At 41.9% G+C, this 20874-nt stretch overlaps 1 protein-coding gene across 1 annotated transcript in view; it reads right to left on the minus strand.

The window, feature by feature from the left end:
• Window positions 1-1052: 1052 nt before the first annotated feature.
• slc9a3.1 (solute carrier family 9 member A3, tandem duplicate 1) overlaps window positions 1053-20874 on the minus strand; it is a 20716-nt gene continuing 894 nt past the window's right edge. The window contains exons 2-16 of the mRNA XM_061254564.1: window positions 10074-10376; window positions 9076-9236; window positions 8716-8794; window positions 8198-8375; window positions 7676-7896; window positions 7019-7221; window positions 6779-6868; window positions 6470-6540; window positions 5865-5994; window positions 5505-5662; window positions 4932-5061; window positions 3301-3468; window positions 2914-2968; window positions 2583-2684; window positions 1053-2170 (exon numbers count right to left, since the gene is read on the minus strand). Of these exons, the coding sequence (XP_061110548.1) occupies window positions 1896-2170; window positions 2583-2684; window positions 2914-2968; window positions 3301-3468; window positions 4932-5061; window positions 5505-5662; window positions 5865-5994; window positions 6470-6540; window positions 6779-6868; window positions 7019-7221; window positions 7676-7896; window positions 8198-8375; window positions 8716-8794; window positions 9076-9236; window positions 10074-10376 (2324 nt within the window). The 3' untranslated portion in view covers window positions 1053-1895. The remainder of the gene's footprint in view (window positions 2171-2582; window positions 2685-2913; window positions 2969-3300; window positions 3469-4931; window positions 5062-5504; window positions 5663-5864; window positions 5995-6469; window positions 6541-6778; window positions 6869-7018; window positions 7222-7675; window positions 7897-8197; window positions 8376-8715; window positions 8795-9075; window positions 9237-10073; window positions 10377-20874) is intronic.

Consider the following 20874-nt stretch of genomic DNA (forward strand, 5'->3'; position numbering starts at 1 on the left):
TCTCATCCCTTCATCAAAGGTTGCCAAACTGGGGGCCAGGGACCATGAGGTCCTCAGAAAAAACATGAAATCACTGAAGCAGCTTGTACTGCAATGCACAGATTACTTGTATAGCATGTATTAACAATTATGAACAGTTAGTTTTATCTTGTGCCACTGCTTCCTGCCTTGAATACAGTGGTCTCAGGTTACAAGCACCATAGGAAATAATGCTAGAGAATGACATTCAATGGAAAATGTTTTTCTTTTGGAGGAATGTGTAAAAGTGCATTATCAGAAATGAGCAACTCCCGGTTCCTGGGGGCCGAGAACTGCTAGTTTTCCACCCTTTACCTGCGAGACAGTCTGGCCAATCAGTAGCACAAATTACCCTGATGATCCCTGCTTTAAACCCCAAGATCCCTGCTTTAAACCCCAAGATGTCCTAGATCTGCCACTGCAAAGCAGCAGGTCATCAGAAACTTCTAAAAATACAAAATACTATATCCTTTATCACACACAAAAACTGTTTAAAACATACACGGAAACTGAAATAATACCAGGAAGCGCAAAAAGTGAACTGTCTCGTTAAGCAAGATAGCACAGATTTCAGTTTGTAGTAATTGGGTTTGTACACTAGGGAGTGTAAAAGTACCAGTACGCGCTCAATTGACTACAGGACATACACATTCTTTTTGGCAGCAGAGCACCCTCTGAATTGTATGTTTTGTGAGGCGTGCATGTGAGGTGTCTGTTCATCTCAATCTGATGTATAATCTGCATCTAAAACTACATACTGGAACTATCTGTCATTTGCTGGAACTTTAGTTTCTGGCGGACTGTTGTATCCCTTTTACCTTTGGTTTGTTCTGGCAGTTTCATTTGTCATAAAAAGGCCATTGTTGAATAAATAACAAATTTATTACATAAGTAACACAAAACGAAAGTACAGTCTTCAGTTCTTAGTCTTGGTCTAGAGCAGGGGTCGGCAACCCAGGTCCTAGAGAGCCGCAGGGTGTGCTGACTTTCTTTCTCACTCAGCACTTAATCCACAATGAAAGCAGTTGATTAAATTTAACTCTTGATATTAAGGTGAAAACAAAAGCCAGCACACCCTGCGGCTCTCCAGTACCAGGAGTGAGGACCGGAGGTCTAGAGCTTCAAAAAGAATTTCACATAATTGTCTCTTTAATAAAAACATATATTTGTAACAATTGGATAGGAATGAATAATTTCTGATAAAGATGCTTGACAGTGCAGGGCCTTATGTGCAGATCAAGAGGCAAGAAACTCAAAATCATTGGTACAGATTTGTCTAATATACAATAAACTCTCAAACAATTACACAAGTGAACAATTTGCTAAATAAATCTATCAGTCTCTCCATTTATATGCATATAATTCTTTTATTTGGATACATAATATATATTCCTTTAGTTTACACTGTAATACCCGTTTACTCTCCGGAGGTGTTGGGATATGGTCAGGCCATTTGCTGTGTCTTAAATAAACAACACAAGAAAGTTTAGGGTGTACATCACCTTGCTCAAAAAAACTGCTCAAGCTGGGTTTTGAAACAGCTGGTAGCTGGTTGACCAGCTCCGAGCTTGACATGGTTTGACCAGCTCAGGTTATGCTTTGAAACAGACAAGTTATTAGCACTAGATGTTTGACCAGCTCATACCCAGCTAGACCAGCTTTATGACCAGCTTGGTCATGCTGGTTGACCAGCTCATACTCATCTTGACCATTTCATGGCCAGTTTGACCAGCTGAACTGGTCAAACGGGCCTAGCTGGATTTTACATCAGGGCAGTTTGCTTTGTATGTATGCATTTGGTTGAAGGCTTGTGCATTATCTTGTATGAGTTTTATCTTTGAGAAACGTACAGGTGGAGCGTGGCAGGGGGGCGAGGGCTACATCGGGGACCCGTCTGACGGGGAGGGGGACGGAGGCGGGGGTTCGTCTGTGGACGGCGCGTCAGCCAGGAGGAAGGAATCCGTGGAGCGCGTGCTGATGCGGAGAGGCGCTAGGCGACGGAGGTTGCTAGGCGACCAGGGCAGGCGCACCTGGGCCCTCTGGGAGGGCGCGACCACGTTCTCCGTCTGCGCCGTGGCCAGCCAGGGGGGGGTCTCCCAGGGGGGCGACTGAGGGTCAGCGTCCGGCATGAAGGCTGGGTTCTCAATGCCCCCTATGAAGGGAAGAGGAGGATAATCACATCATGATCTGGGATGTATCCTATCTGCACACTGTGGTTTTGAGATGTTGAGCTTCAAAGATACCAAAGTGAAAGGGCTCCAAGCAGATACAACCTTTTAAGTTTTGCTTTTTTCATATACTTTTAAACTGTATTTTTAAAAAACGTTTTATTTTTTGTTTGCCATTATTTATTTTCCACATTTTGTTGCGGCTATTAAATTCCATCTTTTACTCTAACTTTATTTGGAGACTATACCTGTGGAAAATTACTGCACTAGCTGTTGTATCTTTGGTGCTTTGGTGTCTAAAATATCTGAAAAAGTGTTCACAGGTAATGAAAATAAGCAGTTTTTTCTGAGGAGACCAAAGATAAAATAAAGTATTTTTTGTTGGGGCTTTTTTACCTCCAGCCATATATGACACGGTCATGGGCATTCCCCTTCTTGATGCCGTATGATCCGCATTATCGCCCACATGGGCGCCATCAGTATCCGAGAATTCAAAATCTGGAGGCAACAGGTCAACCATCAGTACTAATGCCTAAAATCATGCTTAAATTAAATAAAAACTTGTCTTCCTTTTGGAAAATAGTGACCGTGGAAACTACCCAGAAGTAGCCAAAACCAAAAAGCCAGAGTACATTCAAATGTGTGATCTTCCAGTGGTTAAAAATACACAAACAGAATGTGCTTCTATAAATAAAACATGAACATGTTAAGGTAAGCAAAATGTTACCTTCATCCATGAAGGGATGACCTTTACTTTTACTGACTGATTTTCCATTTGGCATCTAGGACAAATAGAGATAGAGAAGAAGTCAGAAACAATTGTACTGTTTTCAGTCAAACGTGCATTGGTAAAATAAAAGCAATGCGGGATAATAGATCATTTAGATGCAATGGTGATGAATGCAGTACAATGTATGGCAATGGATGTTTCACTAAACACACTGAATTGGATGAAACAGCGCAGTACAGGGAAGGGGATATTTTCAGGTGAAATGCCGTTTCGGCAAATAGATGTAATGTAGTGAAGGGGATGTTTTCAGGCAAAATGCAGTATAGGCAAATGGATGTGCAGTAATGTAGTGTAGGGGATGTTTTTAGGTAAAATGCACCTGACCTTTTGTGTCTGATCCCTCTTGGGGTGCTTGATCTTATTGTGGGTGACGCCCATTTTGGCGGATTTGAAGGACTCCAGACGGCTCCTCATCGTCCTCTGGAAGATCTCCTGGACCTCGTCCTCGTCCTTGTTGACACTGATGTGGCTCCGGCTGTACCTGTGTCTATGCTAAAGGTCAGAAATGATGATGCAGGTCAGACATGATGATGCAAGTCAGACATGATGATGCAGGTCAGAAATGATGATGAAGTTCAGACATGATGATGCAGGTCGGAAATTATGATAAAGTTCCGACATGATGATGCAGGTCAGAAATGATGATGATAAAGATCAGACATGATGATGCAGGTCAGAAATGATGATGAAGTTCAGACATGATGATGCAGGTCGGAAATGATGATAAAGTTCAGACATGATGATGCAGGTCAGAAATGATGATGAAGTTCAGACATGATGATGCAGGTCGGAAATGATGATAAAGTTCAGACATGATGATGCAGGTCAGAAATGATGATGAAGTTCAGACATGATGATGCAGGTCAGACATGATGATGCAGGTCAGTGGGAGGGGAGGGGGGCAGAGCCTGTCAGTCATTTTACTCATATACAAAAAGGTTGTCATTCAAAAACATGTCTGTTTGTATCATGTCGTTATTATACGTGCAAATTCAGTAGAGGTATTGTACCAGGATTTGGTAAACATGAACCAATTTCCAGGGCATGAAAAATCAGTGCAAGATCATGTTAATTTGAATCTAATACGTAGCCATATGATATGTTTACCACCTTGCATCCAACAGAAAGGGTCTTTAATGTTTGAAGTAATCCAAAGATATATTTTTGCTACTTTTTAGTGTTGCATGTACCTGTTTCCTGGCCCTGTAGTGATACTGTTGTAGCAGGCGGTGTGTGTGTGTGTGTGTGTGTATGTGTACCTGTTTTCTGGCCTTGCAGAGGTGTTGTTGGAGCAGGCAGTGTGTGTGTGTTTGTGTGTGTGTGTACCTGTTTCCTGGCCTTGTAGAGATGCTGTTGGAGCAGGCGATGTGTGTGTGTGTGTGTGTGTGTATGCGTGTGTACCTGTTTCCTGGTCTTGTAGAAGTGCTGTTGGAGCAGGCGGTGTGTGTGTGTGTATGTACCTGTTTCCTGGCCTTGTAGAGATGCTGTTGGAGCAGGCGGTGTGTGTGTGTGTGTGTGTGTGTGTGTGTGTGTACCTGTTTCCTGGCCTTGTAGAAGTGTTGTTGGAGTAGGCGGTGTGTGTTTGTGTGTGTGTGTGTGTGTGTGTGTGTGTGTGTACCTGTTTCCTGGCCTTGTAGAGGTGTTGTTGGAGCAGGCGGTGTGTATGTGTGTGTGTGTGTGTGTGTGTGCGTGTGTGTACCTGTTTCCTGGCCTTGTAGAAATGCTGTTGGAGTAGGCGGTGTGTGTGTTCCTGTTTCCTGGCCTTGTAGAGGTGCTGTTGGAGCAGGCGGTGTGTATGTGTGTGTGTGTGTGTGTACCTGTTTCCTGGCCTTGTAGAAGTGTTGTTGGAGTAGGCGGTGTGTGTGTGTGTGTGTGTACCTGTTTCCTGGCCTGGTAGAAGTGCTGTTGGAGCAGGCGGTGTGTGTGTGTGTGTGTGTGTGTGTGTGTGTGTGTACCTGTTTCCTGGCCTTGTAGAGGTGCTGTTGGAGCAGGCGGTGCGTGTTGACGTCCTCTGGCTCCCTCATGCTCTGCCTCCTCATGTCCATCTCATGCATGTCCAGACACACAGACGGCACACTGTCCCGTCTACAAACGCACATTGACAAAAGGCCTAATATGTATAGTTTTTTGACTTGACAGTTAATATATAGCACTGCATTTTGTTCTCTACAACCACCAAAGAGCTGTTTCGAATGTTATCACTCGATTGAATGGGTGTTATCAGGGGTTATCAGCCCCATATACATGTGTTAGTAGTGATCTACTACACCTACAGAAGGCCATCTATCATCTATTCTCATGGTTGATCAACTATACAAATACAAGAACACTCCAGATCCAATGCAACACCCATTCAGTCGAGTGAGAACGTTCAAAATGGGTGCACCAAATCTAAATTGAGTTCAGGGCAGCTGTACTAGGGTCTGATCTCAAAATCCATCTTCACATTTTGAAGGATCTACAGTCTAAATTTCAACGCAGAACAAAAATAATAAGCAGAAATAATAAAGAGAAACACGGGTTCTTACGGAAGAGAAGACACTGGCGAGTGATCTGAATCCGTGTCTGATATGTGACACATTCCTTCTGGCATCATATCTGAAATATTGGCGCCAAATATCTTCTTGAAGTTCACGTTAGCTTCGGTGTCTGACCTCACGAAGGCCAGAGATCCTCTGCGTTCACCCTTGATGATGAGATAGACTTTATTGTTATTATTTCTATCATATAGTTTGCAGTTCTACACCCACTCTTCAATCCTGTCTTTCAGTTCAGAGGATTACTGAGAGTACAAAGTTTGTCCTCTTTATAGCAGTACCTGGTGCCTGTTTTGGCTTTTAGCATTATTACACAGGCAGACTGTAGTCGTATTTCTGTGACAGACTCACCTCCTTGACGTAGCTCACAGCATCTTTCAGGTTCAGCTGGTGAAATACATTGAATAGGTGATCCCGTGACTTGCGAACTTTTGGTTTCATCAAGAAGGCAGATAACCACCGCTCCTCAAAGTGGTTCCACCTAATTGTGGCAGAGTTACAATATGTAAACAATACAGCATAAACATTAAAAAAAATATTTTCATGAAATAATTGCAAGAGGGAGATTTTATCAAAAGAGGTGAAGCACAGAGAGCTATACAAACTTCCCATTCAACCAATATATGTAGAGGAAATGATGTTAACATTAACTTTTAACAAAAATATGAGATATGTCCTTATGAGTACGGTATTTTTCCTGTTCTCATTTCTGAAAGAAAGGATTCTTGCTTAGAATTCCAGAAATGTGTGCTTAGGTCAATCAAGTTGAAACATTTAAGCCTTCTCCACCTCTGTAACTGTCCTTTGAAGGAATAGCAATCTTCACCAGTATGCCACTCTCAAAAATTACAAATTGGCCTCTTTGAAACAATATATAAACAGAAAATTGCAAGGAATCCCAGACTTGCAGGACAGTTCCTGCAATTACGTCAAATAAAAATGCAATATTCACTCACTTGTCTCTCATGTAGTTGTGTCCTATTTGTCCTGATATGTCCTCGATTGCTATGAGGATGTGGTCAAATGCCTAAACAAAGAAAGAAACAGCAGAAAAAGTAAATAAATAAATAAGTATATGGACAGTGACGCATTTGTTTTTTTGTTTTTTTTGTTTGTTTGTTTTTGCTCTGCACTCCAGCACACACACACACACACACACATATATATATTACATGTATTATATATATAAACTAAAATTTGAATATGAATTAAGAAAAAGAATGAGTACCGTTGAACAGAAAGGTGGGATTAAACGTCAGCATTACCCTGTTCTGAAGCTTCTCAATCAGTTGAGGCTCTTTTTCAGCCGCCCGTTTCACTTTCAGCCACTTCACCAAAGGCTTCATGGTTACACCCTGCGGCAAAGTACAGATGTATTAAAATTGCTCAAACATCTCAATCATTCAGTAGTCATAACACTTGCAAAACAATAGCCACAGTCAGAGTGTATTTTTCCAATTACAAAGACATTTATGGAATATACATTGATACAGCACATCTCTCACCTGTAGGACGACAGTGAAGTACACCACGATCAGAGTTGTGCTAACCATGAGGTTCTTCTCCTTGATCTTATTCCCGTCCAGCAGTGCGACCAGCCCGTACGCCACTGCCCCCCGCAGGCCACCGTAGCTCATGACCACCTGGTCGATGACCTCCAGAGGAACAAGTCTGTACCGGTTCAGAATCCAGGTAAGGGCAAACACTCCTGAGGTACAGGCAAAAGAGGAAATAGGTCAGGTCGTCCATCCAGCTCTCCCAAAATCTAACGGGTTACGCAAAAATAACAGGTGGAAAAGGGCCAGACCGCTGTAGACACTGGCCCCGAAACAGATTAACATGTACAATACAGTGTTGACATGCTTTATTACAGTTAAACAAACAGTTTTCTCTATTGTGGCTTGGTTCAGCCTCCATCTTGTGGAACCTCTCCCTGAGCTACATGACACCCCTGTTATTCTGGTACTGTGGTATTTGTTGTGTCAACTCTGTACCTATTCATTCCAGCAAGCAATGGCCAAGGTCTCCTCACAAAACACACAACATTTAGAGGAAACAGGGACTGAAAGCAGCACTCATTCTCTTCAAATGTCTACACACAAACTGCATTGACGGTTGAGCAGCACGACTGAAGAAGATTAGCATCGCAGAGAGTGCCCTACCTATGAACCTGTACACTAAGACGAACAGGATGGTCAGAAGAATGAAGGCAGTATTCCACACCCATATGTTGGGATCGATGGCAGAGATTCCCAGGAAGACAAAGATGATGGTCTCTGATCCATTGGCCATCAGCTTCATGGTGTATCTCACCGTGGTCACCGATCTCTCGTCCATGTTTGCATTGACATATTTCTGACAGCAAATGCCACAGAAGGTGATCCTACAATATATGCAATCCCATTTTTAGTCTTTAAAGTCAGTCTAAATTTGTGAAATGAAAACACATGTCTCGAACCAGATCGACTTTAACAAATCCAACAATTACAGCAACACTGTCATTTCCTATGAATGAAGCCTGCCTTTGTTTTGTCAACAATTAAACTGTAATCCAATACGGCGCATAAAATTTTTTAGTGTACATCCTTAGCACTGAAAAGAGGGTGAAGGTTTCTGGCATTTAAAATGGAATTTTACATTAGTGCAACTATGAAATTAAGGAGGTTGGTTTGGGTGACACTCACGCCAGGATAGCAGACAGAGACAGCATCTCCGCTGTGAGGTAGGAGAGATAGGAGAGGACAAAGATGAACCCGGGTTCGACGATTTGGATATTCTTCGTGCACCTGGTCAAGAGGGAGAGCAGCATGGCGAAGACAACTCCGACCAAGGCCCCGCCAAACGCTACCACAAAGAACGACACTAGCAGAGGAAAAATGAACAGAAAAAAGAAATATCACTTTGCGTGACATTTAAAGCACAGAGGCAGTCATTGCATTTATTAGAGTAGCCTTTGAACTGACATACTCAAGTTTGTGATGCCATTTCATTGGTGGACACAGTCTGGCCATTGTCATCTTAAACAACGCCTATTGTAGCACTCATAAAACAAGTTCTGAATTTACACAGATTATCACAATGCTTTGTCTAGATCAAACAATGTTCATAGATTTCATAATATTTGCATTATTACTTAGTCACTTTGGCCCAGGGAATCAAACGGATCGAACAAATAGTGCACCGTTTGCCGCTGGTCCCTTACCTATGCCTTTGATTATTTCCACAGCATCGATTTGCTCCCCTCCTAAAGTCACAAAAGCATCAAAGACATTGTACAGCACCTGAAAGGAATTTGATAAAAAAGACACATAACCAAGGGTGTGTAGATCCGGGTTGTACAGCAATCTACTTAAAAACATATGGTACACAATGTATAATAAAAATCCACTGCTGGGTATTCTTTGTATTTGTGAATCATAATGGACTTCTGAGAGCAAATGCAATTCAATTGATGCACTGAGGGAAGTTTAGAATTATATTTAGAATGAAGAGAACAGTGCTGAGATCTCATATGAAATGTTGGAAAGTGAATATTTATGGTTTGTAGGAGCAAATGACCAACCACTGTCACACCATCGTTGAGGAGGGATTCCCCAAAAACCAGGATGAAGAGAACTTCATTCACATGAACTTCTTCAAAAATAGCAAGCACTGCCACAGGGTCCACTGCTGCAATTAGACTCCCAAAGAGCAGGAACTGCAGCAGACCAATCTCCAGATCTCCTGCAGAAGAGTAGAAGGGTCATGAACTTTGACCTCTGAAGAAGGACACAATGGTCATGAACTTAGACCTCTGAAGGATAACCTGTTACCCCCGTGTGATACCTATATTTTTCACTCATATGTTGATACATTACATATCTATGCAACATATTTTTACTTTTTCTTTTTGTAGGTCTGATTTTGTTACCCCTTCACACAGACAAAGATATAGATGTCTTTCTTTCCCCAAAATACTCTGACATCATATCTTTGCAGCCAAGTTTGGCAACGACTCAACGACTTCTTCCGCCAAGGCACAGCATTTTCCTTGTTATTGCACTTCCTGGTGCCCTGTGTGGTGGAATTTTTCCTAATTTCCTCTGTATATTATATCCTCAAGATAGCACTATCTAACTAATGTAGCAATAACCAAATATTGTGCCCTGCGACAGCTGACTTACAACATGTACCAACAAGAGTAGGGCCTAGGCCAGGGGTGTAAAACTCCAGTCCTGGAGGGTTGCAGTGTGTCTCAGCACCAGCGATTAATTTACGTAAGTTATTAATTGACTAGACTCCACATACCTCAAACCTAAGGCCTTAGTTGGCTGCTGATTGAAAGGAAACCACAAATACTTGCACACTCTGCAGCCCTCCGGGACTGGAGTTTGACACCGCTGGCCTAGGTTGTGCTTGAGGTGAGCCCTAGTGACTTTGGAGTGGACTGGAGAGCATTGAACAAAACACAATATCCCGGCAACATTTATCAAAAAAAAAAAAAAACTCTGTTAAACTTTTCAGTCTGGTATCTCAGAAGCAAACAATGCTCATCGTGAGGAAAGACCGAATTACCCTTACCCATGGCTCCGCCCAAGTACACGCCCCACAGCGACAGGCCAACGGTGGCTGCGTTCCAGCAGGTGCCGATAATGGCGAAGGTCAGGATGGCTCCCATGTTGCTGAAGAACAGCTTGTTTGGCATGAAGTAGCCGGCGTCCAGGATGATCTGAGGCAGCAGGTAGAAGAAGAAGACTTCGGGGGTGAGGGTGAAGGTTTGGACCTTGTCCGCGCCCCAGATTATCCCCCCGAGGACGAAGCCGATGAGGATGAGGAGAGCGCTCTCCGGGATGACGCTGGTCAGCTTGTGGTTCAGCTCAAACACTGAGGAGAGAGGAGAGGAAACACTGAGTTTGATGTGAGGGTGTTTGGGGGGGAGGGGTGGAGGGAGGAAGGCAAAATAAGGAGGAGGAGAAGGTAAAGTAAAGAAGGAGAAGTACTCCATGGGGTAATTTGTCCTCTTCATTTGATCCATCCTAGTTACTTCAGGGTAGTAGGCAGCCACTGTGTGGCACCTTGGGAGCAATGCGTGGTTAAGGGCCTTGCACAAGGGCCCAAAAACTGTGCAGATCTTATCGTGGCTACACCAGGGCTTCAACCTCCTAACTTCCAGGTCCCAGTCATGCACGGCCACGGGTTTGGAAGGCAGCTATGCTCACCACCAATGCTCAAATGCCAGTATGTGTCTTTTAAGCCATCGCATTACATAACTAGAGAATAGTCACTTGTGGGTAATGTTCATGTTGTGTGGTTCACACCACCATATTCAGCAGCAGTCAACCATAGTACAGTCAGTGAACCCTCCTGAATTCACAAAAACATGCATTGATCCATTCACTGAAGATCATTGTGGTCTTATAGGAGAGATCTGCAGTGAACACACAAGATTAACACATGATTTACTCAAACCGCATGCACCGTATGGTACAAAAGTCTCTTTCAATTTGAAAAGCTTTGCTTCCATTTGAAAATCTTCTATTCAAGTGGCTGCTGTTCAGGTTGTCAATTTGTCATTTCATTCATTTCATTGATCTTTTTGTCTCTTTTACTTTGACATTATTTCAGTGCACAGGTCACATCCATCTGCTCTGTGTTCTGTTTTTAACGACTGGCCTAGCCATCAAACAAGATCTCCTTGGTGTCACATGTTTGCATTATCAGGGGTCGCCACACTCCAGAACAGTTTCCAGTAACTTACGGAGAAGTCCCGCACCACTACAGGACAACCGGCAACATCAACACCATGGTTGTTGACACGGTAAGCAGCCTAATTGCCACCTTCATCTCTGAATGCTATAATCCTGCCGATGAAGATGGCTGCCCAGATTATAAATCATGGTGATGCACGCTAAGGTGACCTTCCGACTGCAGGTGGTGTTGGGGGATGGGGATGGGGATGGGGATGGGGGTGAATCATCGTGAAATTGCTGACCAGAGGTGGGTGGGGACTGTTGTGTTTCATTTTAATACCTTTAATACTTGCTATTTTGATTTTAATTTAATTTGCGCTGCTTGGTAACCATAGAGCAACCTACATTTTGGTAAGGTATTGACAAATACGTTGTCACATATATACAAATTGGACAAACTATTTTCTTGTCTGAAATTCAAGATGACCTTGCCAGAAACCTCTGCAAAAAGGAATAGCAGTGACAATAATTTCTCTGGTCTTACCTGTGGATATGCCACCAGGAACCCAGGAACAGAAAATAACAGTAACTCAGGCACCAATGCTGCTATAAATCTGCAGGGGACTTTGGACAGTTCTCAAGCTAAGAGGTTCCATGCAGTAGCATGGTGATAGTGATGGATATACATTCTTAGTATACTGTGAATTTTACGAGTTCCCACAACAGCTATAACTTACAAACCATAAGATTTAATGTTGTATAAAGTAGTCATATATTCCCCAACCACCACATGAATTTGAGCTAAACGGCAGGTTGCAATATAAATGGTAAATGGCAGGCATTTATATAGCGCCTTTATCCAAAGTGCTGTACAATTGATGCTTCTCCATTCACCCATTCATATACACACTCACACACCGACGGCGATTGGCTGCCATGCAAGGCCCCGACCAGCTCGTCAGGAGCATTTGGGGGTTAGGTGTCTTGCTCAGGGACACTTCGACACAGCCCGGGTGGGGGATCGAACCGGCAACCCTCCGACTGCCAGACGACTGCTCTTACTGCCTGAGCCATGTCGCCCCACTTAAATGGTAAATGGCAGGCATTTATATAGCGCCTTTATCCAAAGCGCAATATAAAGTGCCTTAATCAGAAGCGGAATTAGCTGGGGTGCGGCAGGTGTGGTGCGTCCATATGAGCAGCCCCCTGAACACCCAAGCATAGACACTAACTTGTAATATTATGTCATATAATATACTATACTTTTATTGAACCCTGTGGGGTAATTTTTCCTCTGCATTTGACCCATCCTAGTCATTTGGAGCAGTGGGCAGGGAGCAATGTGGGGTTAAGGGCCTTGCTCAAGGGCCCAACGGCTGTGCAGATCATTTATTGTGGCTAGACCAGGATTCAAACCACCGACCTTGTGGCTCCCAGTCATGTACCTTAACCACTACGCTAGAGGCCTATAATTTTTTATCTGATTGATGCTGAAATGTATGGTATCTTTAAAATCGAAATGAGTCTTATCATTCCTTGGACCCCTATGAAAGACAGGCCAGCTCCATCCCCGCCCATAATCTATTACTGCTATGATGCAATCCCTTCACCTGTTTGACGTCAGAGACTTCAAACTTCCTCTTACAGTTAAGTTCAGAGTCAAGGGTAAAAAACTGAGAGGGTCAGCTCAGCAGGAACTTGACGTGATAAACTAAAGACTCCAGACCGCAGGGTCTGACTCTGAATGACTGGTTCAACAAAGCTCACTCAAAGATAGTCAAAACACGGGAAACACTAACAAAGCTTATATTGTTTTTCTAATTACGAAATTATGACAATTATGACTTTTCAAGAGCTATGGTAGAATGTTTGTCATAATAAATATTGAAACAACTGTGGAACCATTGTTAAAAAAAACCTGTTAATGTTCAACTGTTTCAGGGAAGCAACATAACTTGATAATTTACCTTTCCGTGTAAAAAAATGATTTTTGTATTCTTTGACCCATCCCATAGCTGCCAATTAATCCGGTAATTATGATCAAGTTGTGGTAGATGAAAAAGTTTTCATTCTCCTATTTGTCAAATATTCTCATAATTCTCATGTTATTAAAAAGTAGATAAGCTAAATCTGTGGCCTCATTAGTGAAGGTCAGTAGATAATAAATTGGAACACTCACAGAAATCAAGGGGATTTAAACAGTATTCTGCTTCATCTTAGAAGTTAAGATTGAAGTCACAAGATTGTCTAAAAACTATTCCGGGTTCTGACACAACTTTTTAAACTCACAACTCTAGCAAACACTTGAAGTTGATCAATAGTTGATCAATGGAATTGAAATGGCCAATATGTTTTTCTTTATAGGCCTACCCACTCCTCTATTTGGAAATCATGTTTCTGTCAATTATTTTTCACGCAATGTCACACATTGCTAAATCTGTGTATCTAATGGTACGGGTTAGTATTCAGCCACAAGATAAACAAATAAGTGACTGACAAGGCTGTGACTGGGGGCACCAATTTGGGAGGAGGGGTTTAGTAAGGTGATTCCAAGGGTCTTGACAAACAGGGACCATCAAAACATTGTGCTGTAATTGTGTGACCTGAGGTGGAAGGGGACATTTTATGAGATCTGTGAGAACTCTTCACACTCCTCTGGTGAGCCTTAAAGACTCCACTGGACTCAATTTTCTTCCACTTCCTCCTACACTCAAATGCTGGGCAGTACCCTATTGGTGCATAAAACTGTACCTAGCCAGCGAGGTATTAATTTGGTATTAATTTGTATCCAAAGAGACCAGTGTACTTTCAGGGTACATTTGGGAAATTTGATGCCTTGAAGAGCAAAAATGTACCTCCACTGTCACATTATTTCTGAGAGCGCCGTTACATTTAACTGTCAATCATCAATCCTACAGTCAGTGGCGTCATTACCGTTCAAACTGTTTTTGGTGTGTGCCCCCTCAAAAAAACAAAAAAACAAACAAACGTTCCATTACCTTTCTCTCAGTTTTTGCATTTTGTTTGGCAATAATGGAAAAAAGAAACATTTAGCTCGGGTGCACCTACAGTGCTGTATAAGGGTACACTGATAGGTGGAATTGAATAAAATCATTCAGAATATTAATCAGAAGTTCAAATATATGTGTCCCTGAAGCGTCTAAAGCTATGTACTTATCTCAGGTTTCTTGTTACCTTTTGAATTATGTGATCCTGTTGCATTTTGATTATTGCATAAAAGCATAGATTATATGCACAGATGGCGATTGCACAAACGGACTGCAAGCACAAGACTGTCCAGAGAAGTCACTGCCATGTACTTCTAAGGCTAGTTCTGTAACCCTCCAACAAGTCTGCCACAGGATGCGTCCGTGTTCCAGGCACTGGTTATTGTTGTTATAATGAACCAAGAGAGCATGTTAGCTTACTAGAGTATGATTACTTCATCAAATATTTTAGCTATTTAAAATAGGTTTTCTGTCCTGAAATGATAATATAGTATGATTGTATTATAACAATTGTATTATAGCAATTGGTTACTCTATCTCATGGCCATATGGACACCGTTGATTCTCCTCAAAGAACCCTCCTATCTCTATGGGCAGTGGTCCCCACTCCTGGTCCTGGTGTGTGGGCTTTCCTTGTTACTCAGCACTTAATCGATGGAAGAAAGCAGTTGATTATCCAGTCAACTCACCTCACATGGTTTCTTAGGTCTGAACTGGTTGCTGCTATTTAGGTAGCCAAAAAAAAAAGCCAGCACACTCTGCGGCTCTCCAGGACTAGAGGTGAGGACCACTGACCGAGGGCATCTGATTGACAGCTCAACCAGCAGCTGCCTGCATTTCACATGTAGTGATGTGTAGGACACCAAGCCAGCTTCATAAATCCTGCGTTACGTACCCATTTTGGAAACCCAAGACACAAATATCCATAAGGCGATGATGTAGGGAACCATCACATGGTGCCACTTGAAGGACACGATCTGGACCCCCGAATGACTGGCCCCATGTCCGCCATCCAGCGCGCTGTGATTGGACGGTATTTCCTCCACTGGGGCCGAGTTCTTTGCGGCTGGGAACTCTCCTGCTGTTGCCAAGATACAGCCAAGCAGCACCGCACAAAACAGCCAGAACCCGGCATTAACCCAATCGCATCGCATAGCTGCTCCCGGTGAAGGCCTCCCGGTGAAACAGCCCTTGAATTACACCTCCACTTTAGTCAATTATTTTATATCGTCCTGCTGTAGTCTCACAGCTCTTGCTGGAGAGGAGGCCTGATATGATGCAGTTCTCTTTGATTTCAAATGAAAAGTGTGGAGGTAGTCGGTTAAAGCATGACTAATAGCACCGCTGGTGCAAGCTGTGGTCGTTTCTCGTCTCAAATGCGCTAACAATTCCTCTCCAGTGTTCAGCTCGGCTGAAGCAGTTGCGATCAATGGTGCGAAGAGACCAGAAGGGCACTGAAACTAGTTTGCCCCTTAACCTCTCCCGCTAACCGGTGGGAGGGTCAAACGTTAGGATTTTACTCATAGGTGACTTTTTCTATTATTTTTCTACACATGACAAGCAGTGCTCTGGATCCATGGAAGAGACAGAGAAGGAGTTTCCAAGAATTTTAATATTGTGAATGATATTACAGCTGACTCGCTAACTGAGAAATACTGACTGAAAAAATACTGACTTCTGTCTTGTAATAGGACAAGCCAAATCATTTTATTATTTAGAGAAAAAAAATGTCGTAATAATGTGTTGTATTTTGGTCGTTTATAAAAAGTAGGAAGCACTAGATGAAAATTGTCAGTGTCAAGTTTTACCTACCTATTTACTTTTTCTGAGGGTGTAACTAATGATTCTGCATTGCTCAAGTCAAAAATGCATTTATATATATTAAGAGTTTCCCTATATTCTTCCTGCATACCGGCCCACACCCATTGAATATTTACGTTGTGAAATGTCGGTGAACAGTCATTGAAACATCATCTAGGTATTCAGGTGAAAACCCACCTACATTTTGTTGGACATAGCCAGGCTATGTATTTGGATATCCTAGTCTGTTCATGTCAAAGTGTCTCTCAACCTAGATTTTAATTCCTCCAGGCATCTAAATTCCATCTTTTTGCAGGCAGCGTGTAGCCTAGTGGCTAAGGTACATGACTGGGACCAGGAAGGATGGAGTTTCAAGCCCTGGTGTTGCCATGTTAAGATCCGCACAGCTGTTGGCCTTTACCCCACATTGCTCCAGGGGTTATTGTCCCCTGCTTAGTCTACTCAACTGTAAGTTGCGTTTGATAAAAGCGTCAGCTAAATAGCAAAATATTTGTATTTTGCTCATTGGGAACTAGCAGTTGGGCTGCCAGTGTTGGAGGAGTCCAGAGACAGCTCCTTCCAGCTACTGCAGAAACCACACTGGAGGATTAGCAGCAAAAGGTGCCCAGCTGACAGTAGTACCTTTTCACAGGAGAACACAAGTGTTCACAGTTGCCATCACTTGTCTGGACTGGCAGTTACATCTTGCATTGAAACCCCAGAAGTTGTCTACATATTAAATTGTGTTAATTATCTGTTAAAATATCATATCATTAGTTAATGCAATATGCCATAGTACAATAAATTGTTTATTCTTTTGTTAACCCTGTAAATTGGGTAAGATTACATATGTGAGATTAGAATGTTCTTAACTGAACATTCTAAATGCTGATGTAACCATCACTACTGGTAATTGAATGCAAAGGATTTCTAGAACACGGACTTAAAATTTTGAAATAAATAAAACACTCCAACAAATCTACTCTTCGAAGGGTTAAAATGCCTATAGCCATTGAGACGTAATCAAACAATAAAGTACTGAAAACCTTTTCTTCCTACAATCCTTCTTCTCCAATCCTATCTCAGTTTTACTTTTTTAGGGAAATTATACATTTAGCCTGCTTTCACTTTGAATCTCATTTTTTGACTGGTTTAAAAAAATAGTATGTTTGCATGCATTCTCTTAAAGCTTTGGTTTAACTGCACTTAATCATTGACACGTTACTTTCACAAGCTTGGTTAAATCTTTCTTCTGCAGAGGTTAAAGCTCATGTCCTGTCAAAGGAAGCATTTTGTTTATTTTGGGATGGATTTGTCCTGTTCTCACAGTTAAAATTGTACCCATGGCCAGAATCTCCTGTTTACCTTAGTTAGTGTGTATAAATGAGGAAGCGTTAAGTTTTTAAGCATTAAGGAGTATGTTGCAAAACATTTTATTTAGGAGCAGCGGCATACTTCTTCTGCATTCTCACTCAACAATGCAAGTGGATGATTCAGTCACTGACGGTTTGACAAATTAGGCCTTGTTTGCCCTCTTCTTTTTCCGATTCCTGGCATTACATTGTGAAAATCAATTGAAAAGGTCCACAGATTGTTCCAGGCTCCTCAGCACCAGTTGAAGGACGCCCCATTAAGTAAACACTCCTCCAATGCTATCACGCTGCGTGAGGCTGGTCTTCGTTGCTCATTGGGCTGTCGGAAGTTTTTAAGAGGCACGGTTCCAAACCATTTTAGAAGTCACACAATAGCCCAAGTGACCTGGAATGCGAAAAAAAAGAGGGAGGTCTCCTCTCTTTTGGTGCTATTTTTGATATGTGTATGTACCTTCACAAAGCACAGGTGTGTGACAAGGCACTGTGACAGAAGAAAGCACTACAATGACATGATTGTCCTTTTGAGGAAAGGAACTACAAGCGCAGTGAGCAAAAGGCGGAATCTTAGAGGGGCGGAGATTTTAGTTGATAGTTGGCCAAGTCACATAAATTGACTTGGCCAACTATTTTTATTTATTTTATAATTTGTTTCAGATTTTTCCCATTTTCTCCCAATTTGGTAGTATATGGTACCCTATCTAATCCAGTTACCTGTGTTAGCTGGGGATACACCGCCTACGACCCTGTTCCCTTGGCGGACTGGGGAGATCTTGTGATTAAAGTGAATTAGCACAGAACTTTGTGCAATCCCATTTTTTTTTTAAGTTCATTCTCCAAAAAAAGCTTCACAAGGTAAAATGATGTTTTAAAAAGCATAGAATACAACACTAAAACAGGTGAATCTGGGAAAGTAGGTAGTATGAGTTCATAATAATTTAATAGTCACACAATATACTGTATACAAATTTGATTAATTTTCTCAGTTGCAATTTCAAGGACAACTTAGTCTAAAATGTATATTTTCTGTCAGCTGGGACTTCTGTCAATTCAGTGAGTCAAGCCCTGAGTTCAAAGTGTCTGCAGTCTTATGGCTGAATTCCCCCGTTTTACCTCCAGGCAGACGCGGAGTACCAGTACACTGGACTGTTAAATATTACTGCGGCCTCCAGGTTTAGTGCGTGAACCATTTGTGCTTTTATTGTTCAATTACGGAGAGTCTCTAACACCTTTGGAGAGAAAAGACTGAAGGTGACCTGCAGGGGTCTGCATCATTGGGCCCGACTGTGAGTTCTGAGGTTTAACGGTTTGATGCGCAAAAAACAGAAACGTACACTTCACGCTTCAAATAAGTGAGGTATTTGGGAAAGTTTATGATGCTCAGGGCCAGAGTTTAGAAAATGATTGGGTGTGCATTTATTTACATTTTCAATAAAATTCAAAAGACGTACTCAGTGTACTGTTACATAACATTCTCCATTCATTTTCCGCCCATTCTCACAACAGGTACCGGGTCCTTCACATTTTACGTTTTCTTTGCAAATAACTTAGTCTCATCACATAAAAGTTGTGAAGAATGTTGGCTGTTCTCTAATATTTACTTTAAATGACCATTTATTTATAGGTGAAGATCAAATTTGTCTATTTGATTCGGTAACTTCTTATGTATGCATGTGAACAATTACAATAAAATGTGCCTATTTCAACATATTTCTTGAATGTTTCTTTCATCCTATTCTACCAATAGACGTGTTAATTATGAGCCTGTTGTGCAGGGACTATCACCCAGCTGACTCGAGCTACATTGACCCTAGAAAGGAAAGAAACATAGTCCAAGGTATCTAATTTAGCACCCTTCTTAAACACCTTTCGTCCTTTTTAATTCACAATAGAGCAATACGGCGGGTCATGAAAGCTACTCTAAGATCTGTTAGCAAAACAAGGTGGCACAGGTGTAAGTTTTTTCAAAGTAATTCCACTCTGTCATGATAATTGATTTTCCTACTGGCAGAGTTAATGTATGAAAAAGTCTGCCAGCACTTTGGGTGGAGGCACAGGCCCTGGGACCTTTCAACAACAAACTAAAACAGTGGTCACCTAAAAACGTAAGTCTCCATCTTCTACAGGCCAGGTTTGATTGAATACAAACCTTAATGTCTGGTTATGTAGCACTTAAATATATCCTGATCTTGATGTTGTAAGTCCTTTATTGTGTCTCTTTTAGTCGTGCCTCACTTGCCTCTCAAGCCACAACAATTCTGACTTAACCTTTGGCCATAGCTTTAGCTTTACTGTGTGAACTAGACTTGATGCTCATGGCGATAGATAGCTGCTACTTCATGATAGAATCCATTTCGATTTTATTTGTATCGCGCTTTTCACAGAAGCATATCCCAAAGACGCTTTACAGAGTAACAGGGAAGGGCAAAAAAGGAAAAATTGTACTTCATCTGACCTGTGTTTGTATTTGTTCAAATGACCTTTGGTATTCATGTATTGTGCTTTGGATAAAGGTGTCCACCACATGAATGTAATGTAATGTTATGGCCATTTAAGGTTTATAGGAAATGGACTGGGCAGCAAAAACCTTTGAAAACTTGCCATGTCAGTTACAGTAAACCCATCGGCCCTGTTTTCTCTCCATTGTCCTCCATATAAGGTTCAACAAATTAAATTAATGAGAAAGCCAAGAGAGTAGGAGGGGTGATGAAAGAGCACATTGTATGCTTGGGAAAAAAAGCCCTTTTCTTTTTGAGGGCCAAGTCACTTTTGTTTGTGACGTCACAACTACAGTGCTGGGGCTAATGTGGGCTTACACTGCATGAGTGTAAGCACAGGGGCTGTGTACGCAAAGATGTATGATTGCAGGCAATGCAGATGAATGAAGTGAGCCTTAATGTCACTGATCATTGTTAGGTCGTGTATACAAAATAAGAACACCCTTATTGCTCCTTAAAGGAGTCAAGTGAACCTGTGAGAGTTAAGTGGGGAAGCCAAAATTAATGTGGAAGGGACCTCCATTTTGTAGCTTGCAGAAAAATAATTGGCTATGCAATCACGTTTGGTTCTGGAAAGGCCCATTTAGGTCTGATCGGGGAGTCAGATTGGGAAGTCAGCTGTCACAGACTGGGCCCTTGATCCAACCCTGTCTGTGAAAATCCCATTTCAGTTACCTGTTCCGGTTTCTTGTGTCATTTGCAGTATATACAATAGGGTAGTACACCACTCTCTTTATGAATGAAAGCTAAAGTCTACAGTTGTGCGAAGCTTCACCAAAAACTATCGCAACATGAAAAATTAATTGCATTTGCTCAAACCGTGTGATGTCCTTCTCGAGATATGAAACAAATTCCACTGTTTTTAGGACTACTGTTTGGGATTATTGCAGCTCTCAAATGTGTCGTTAAAACGGAGTGATATCCTAACACAAGCTCCTTTCAAACGATAAAGGAAATGAACATAAGTACTATGTGTCCTGTCTTTATCAGCATTCTCTCTTCGCTGGTATGCACAA

This window comes from Conger conger, chromosome 9 (assembly GCF_963514075.1).
Source record: "Conger conger chromosome 9, fConCon1.1, whole genome shotgun sequence".
NCBI classification, from domain to species: Eukaryota; Metazoa; Chordata; class Actinopteri; order Anguilliformes; family Congridae; genus Conger; species Conger conger.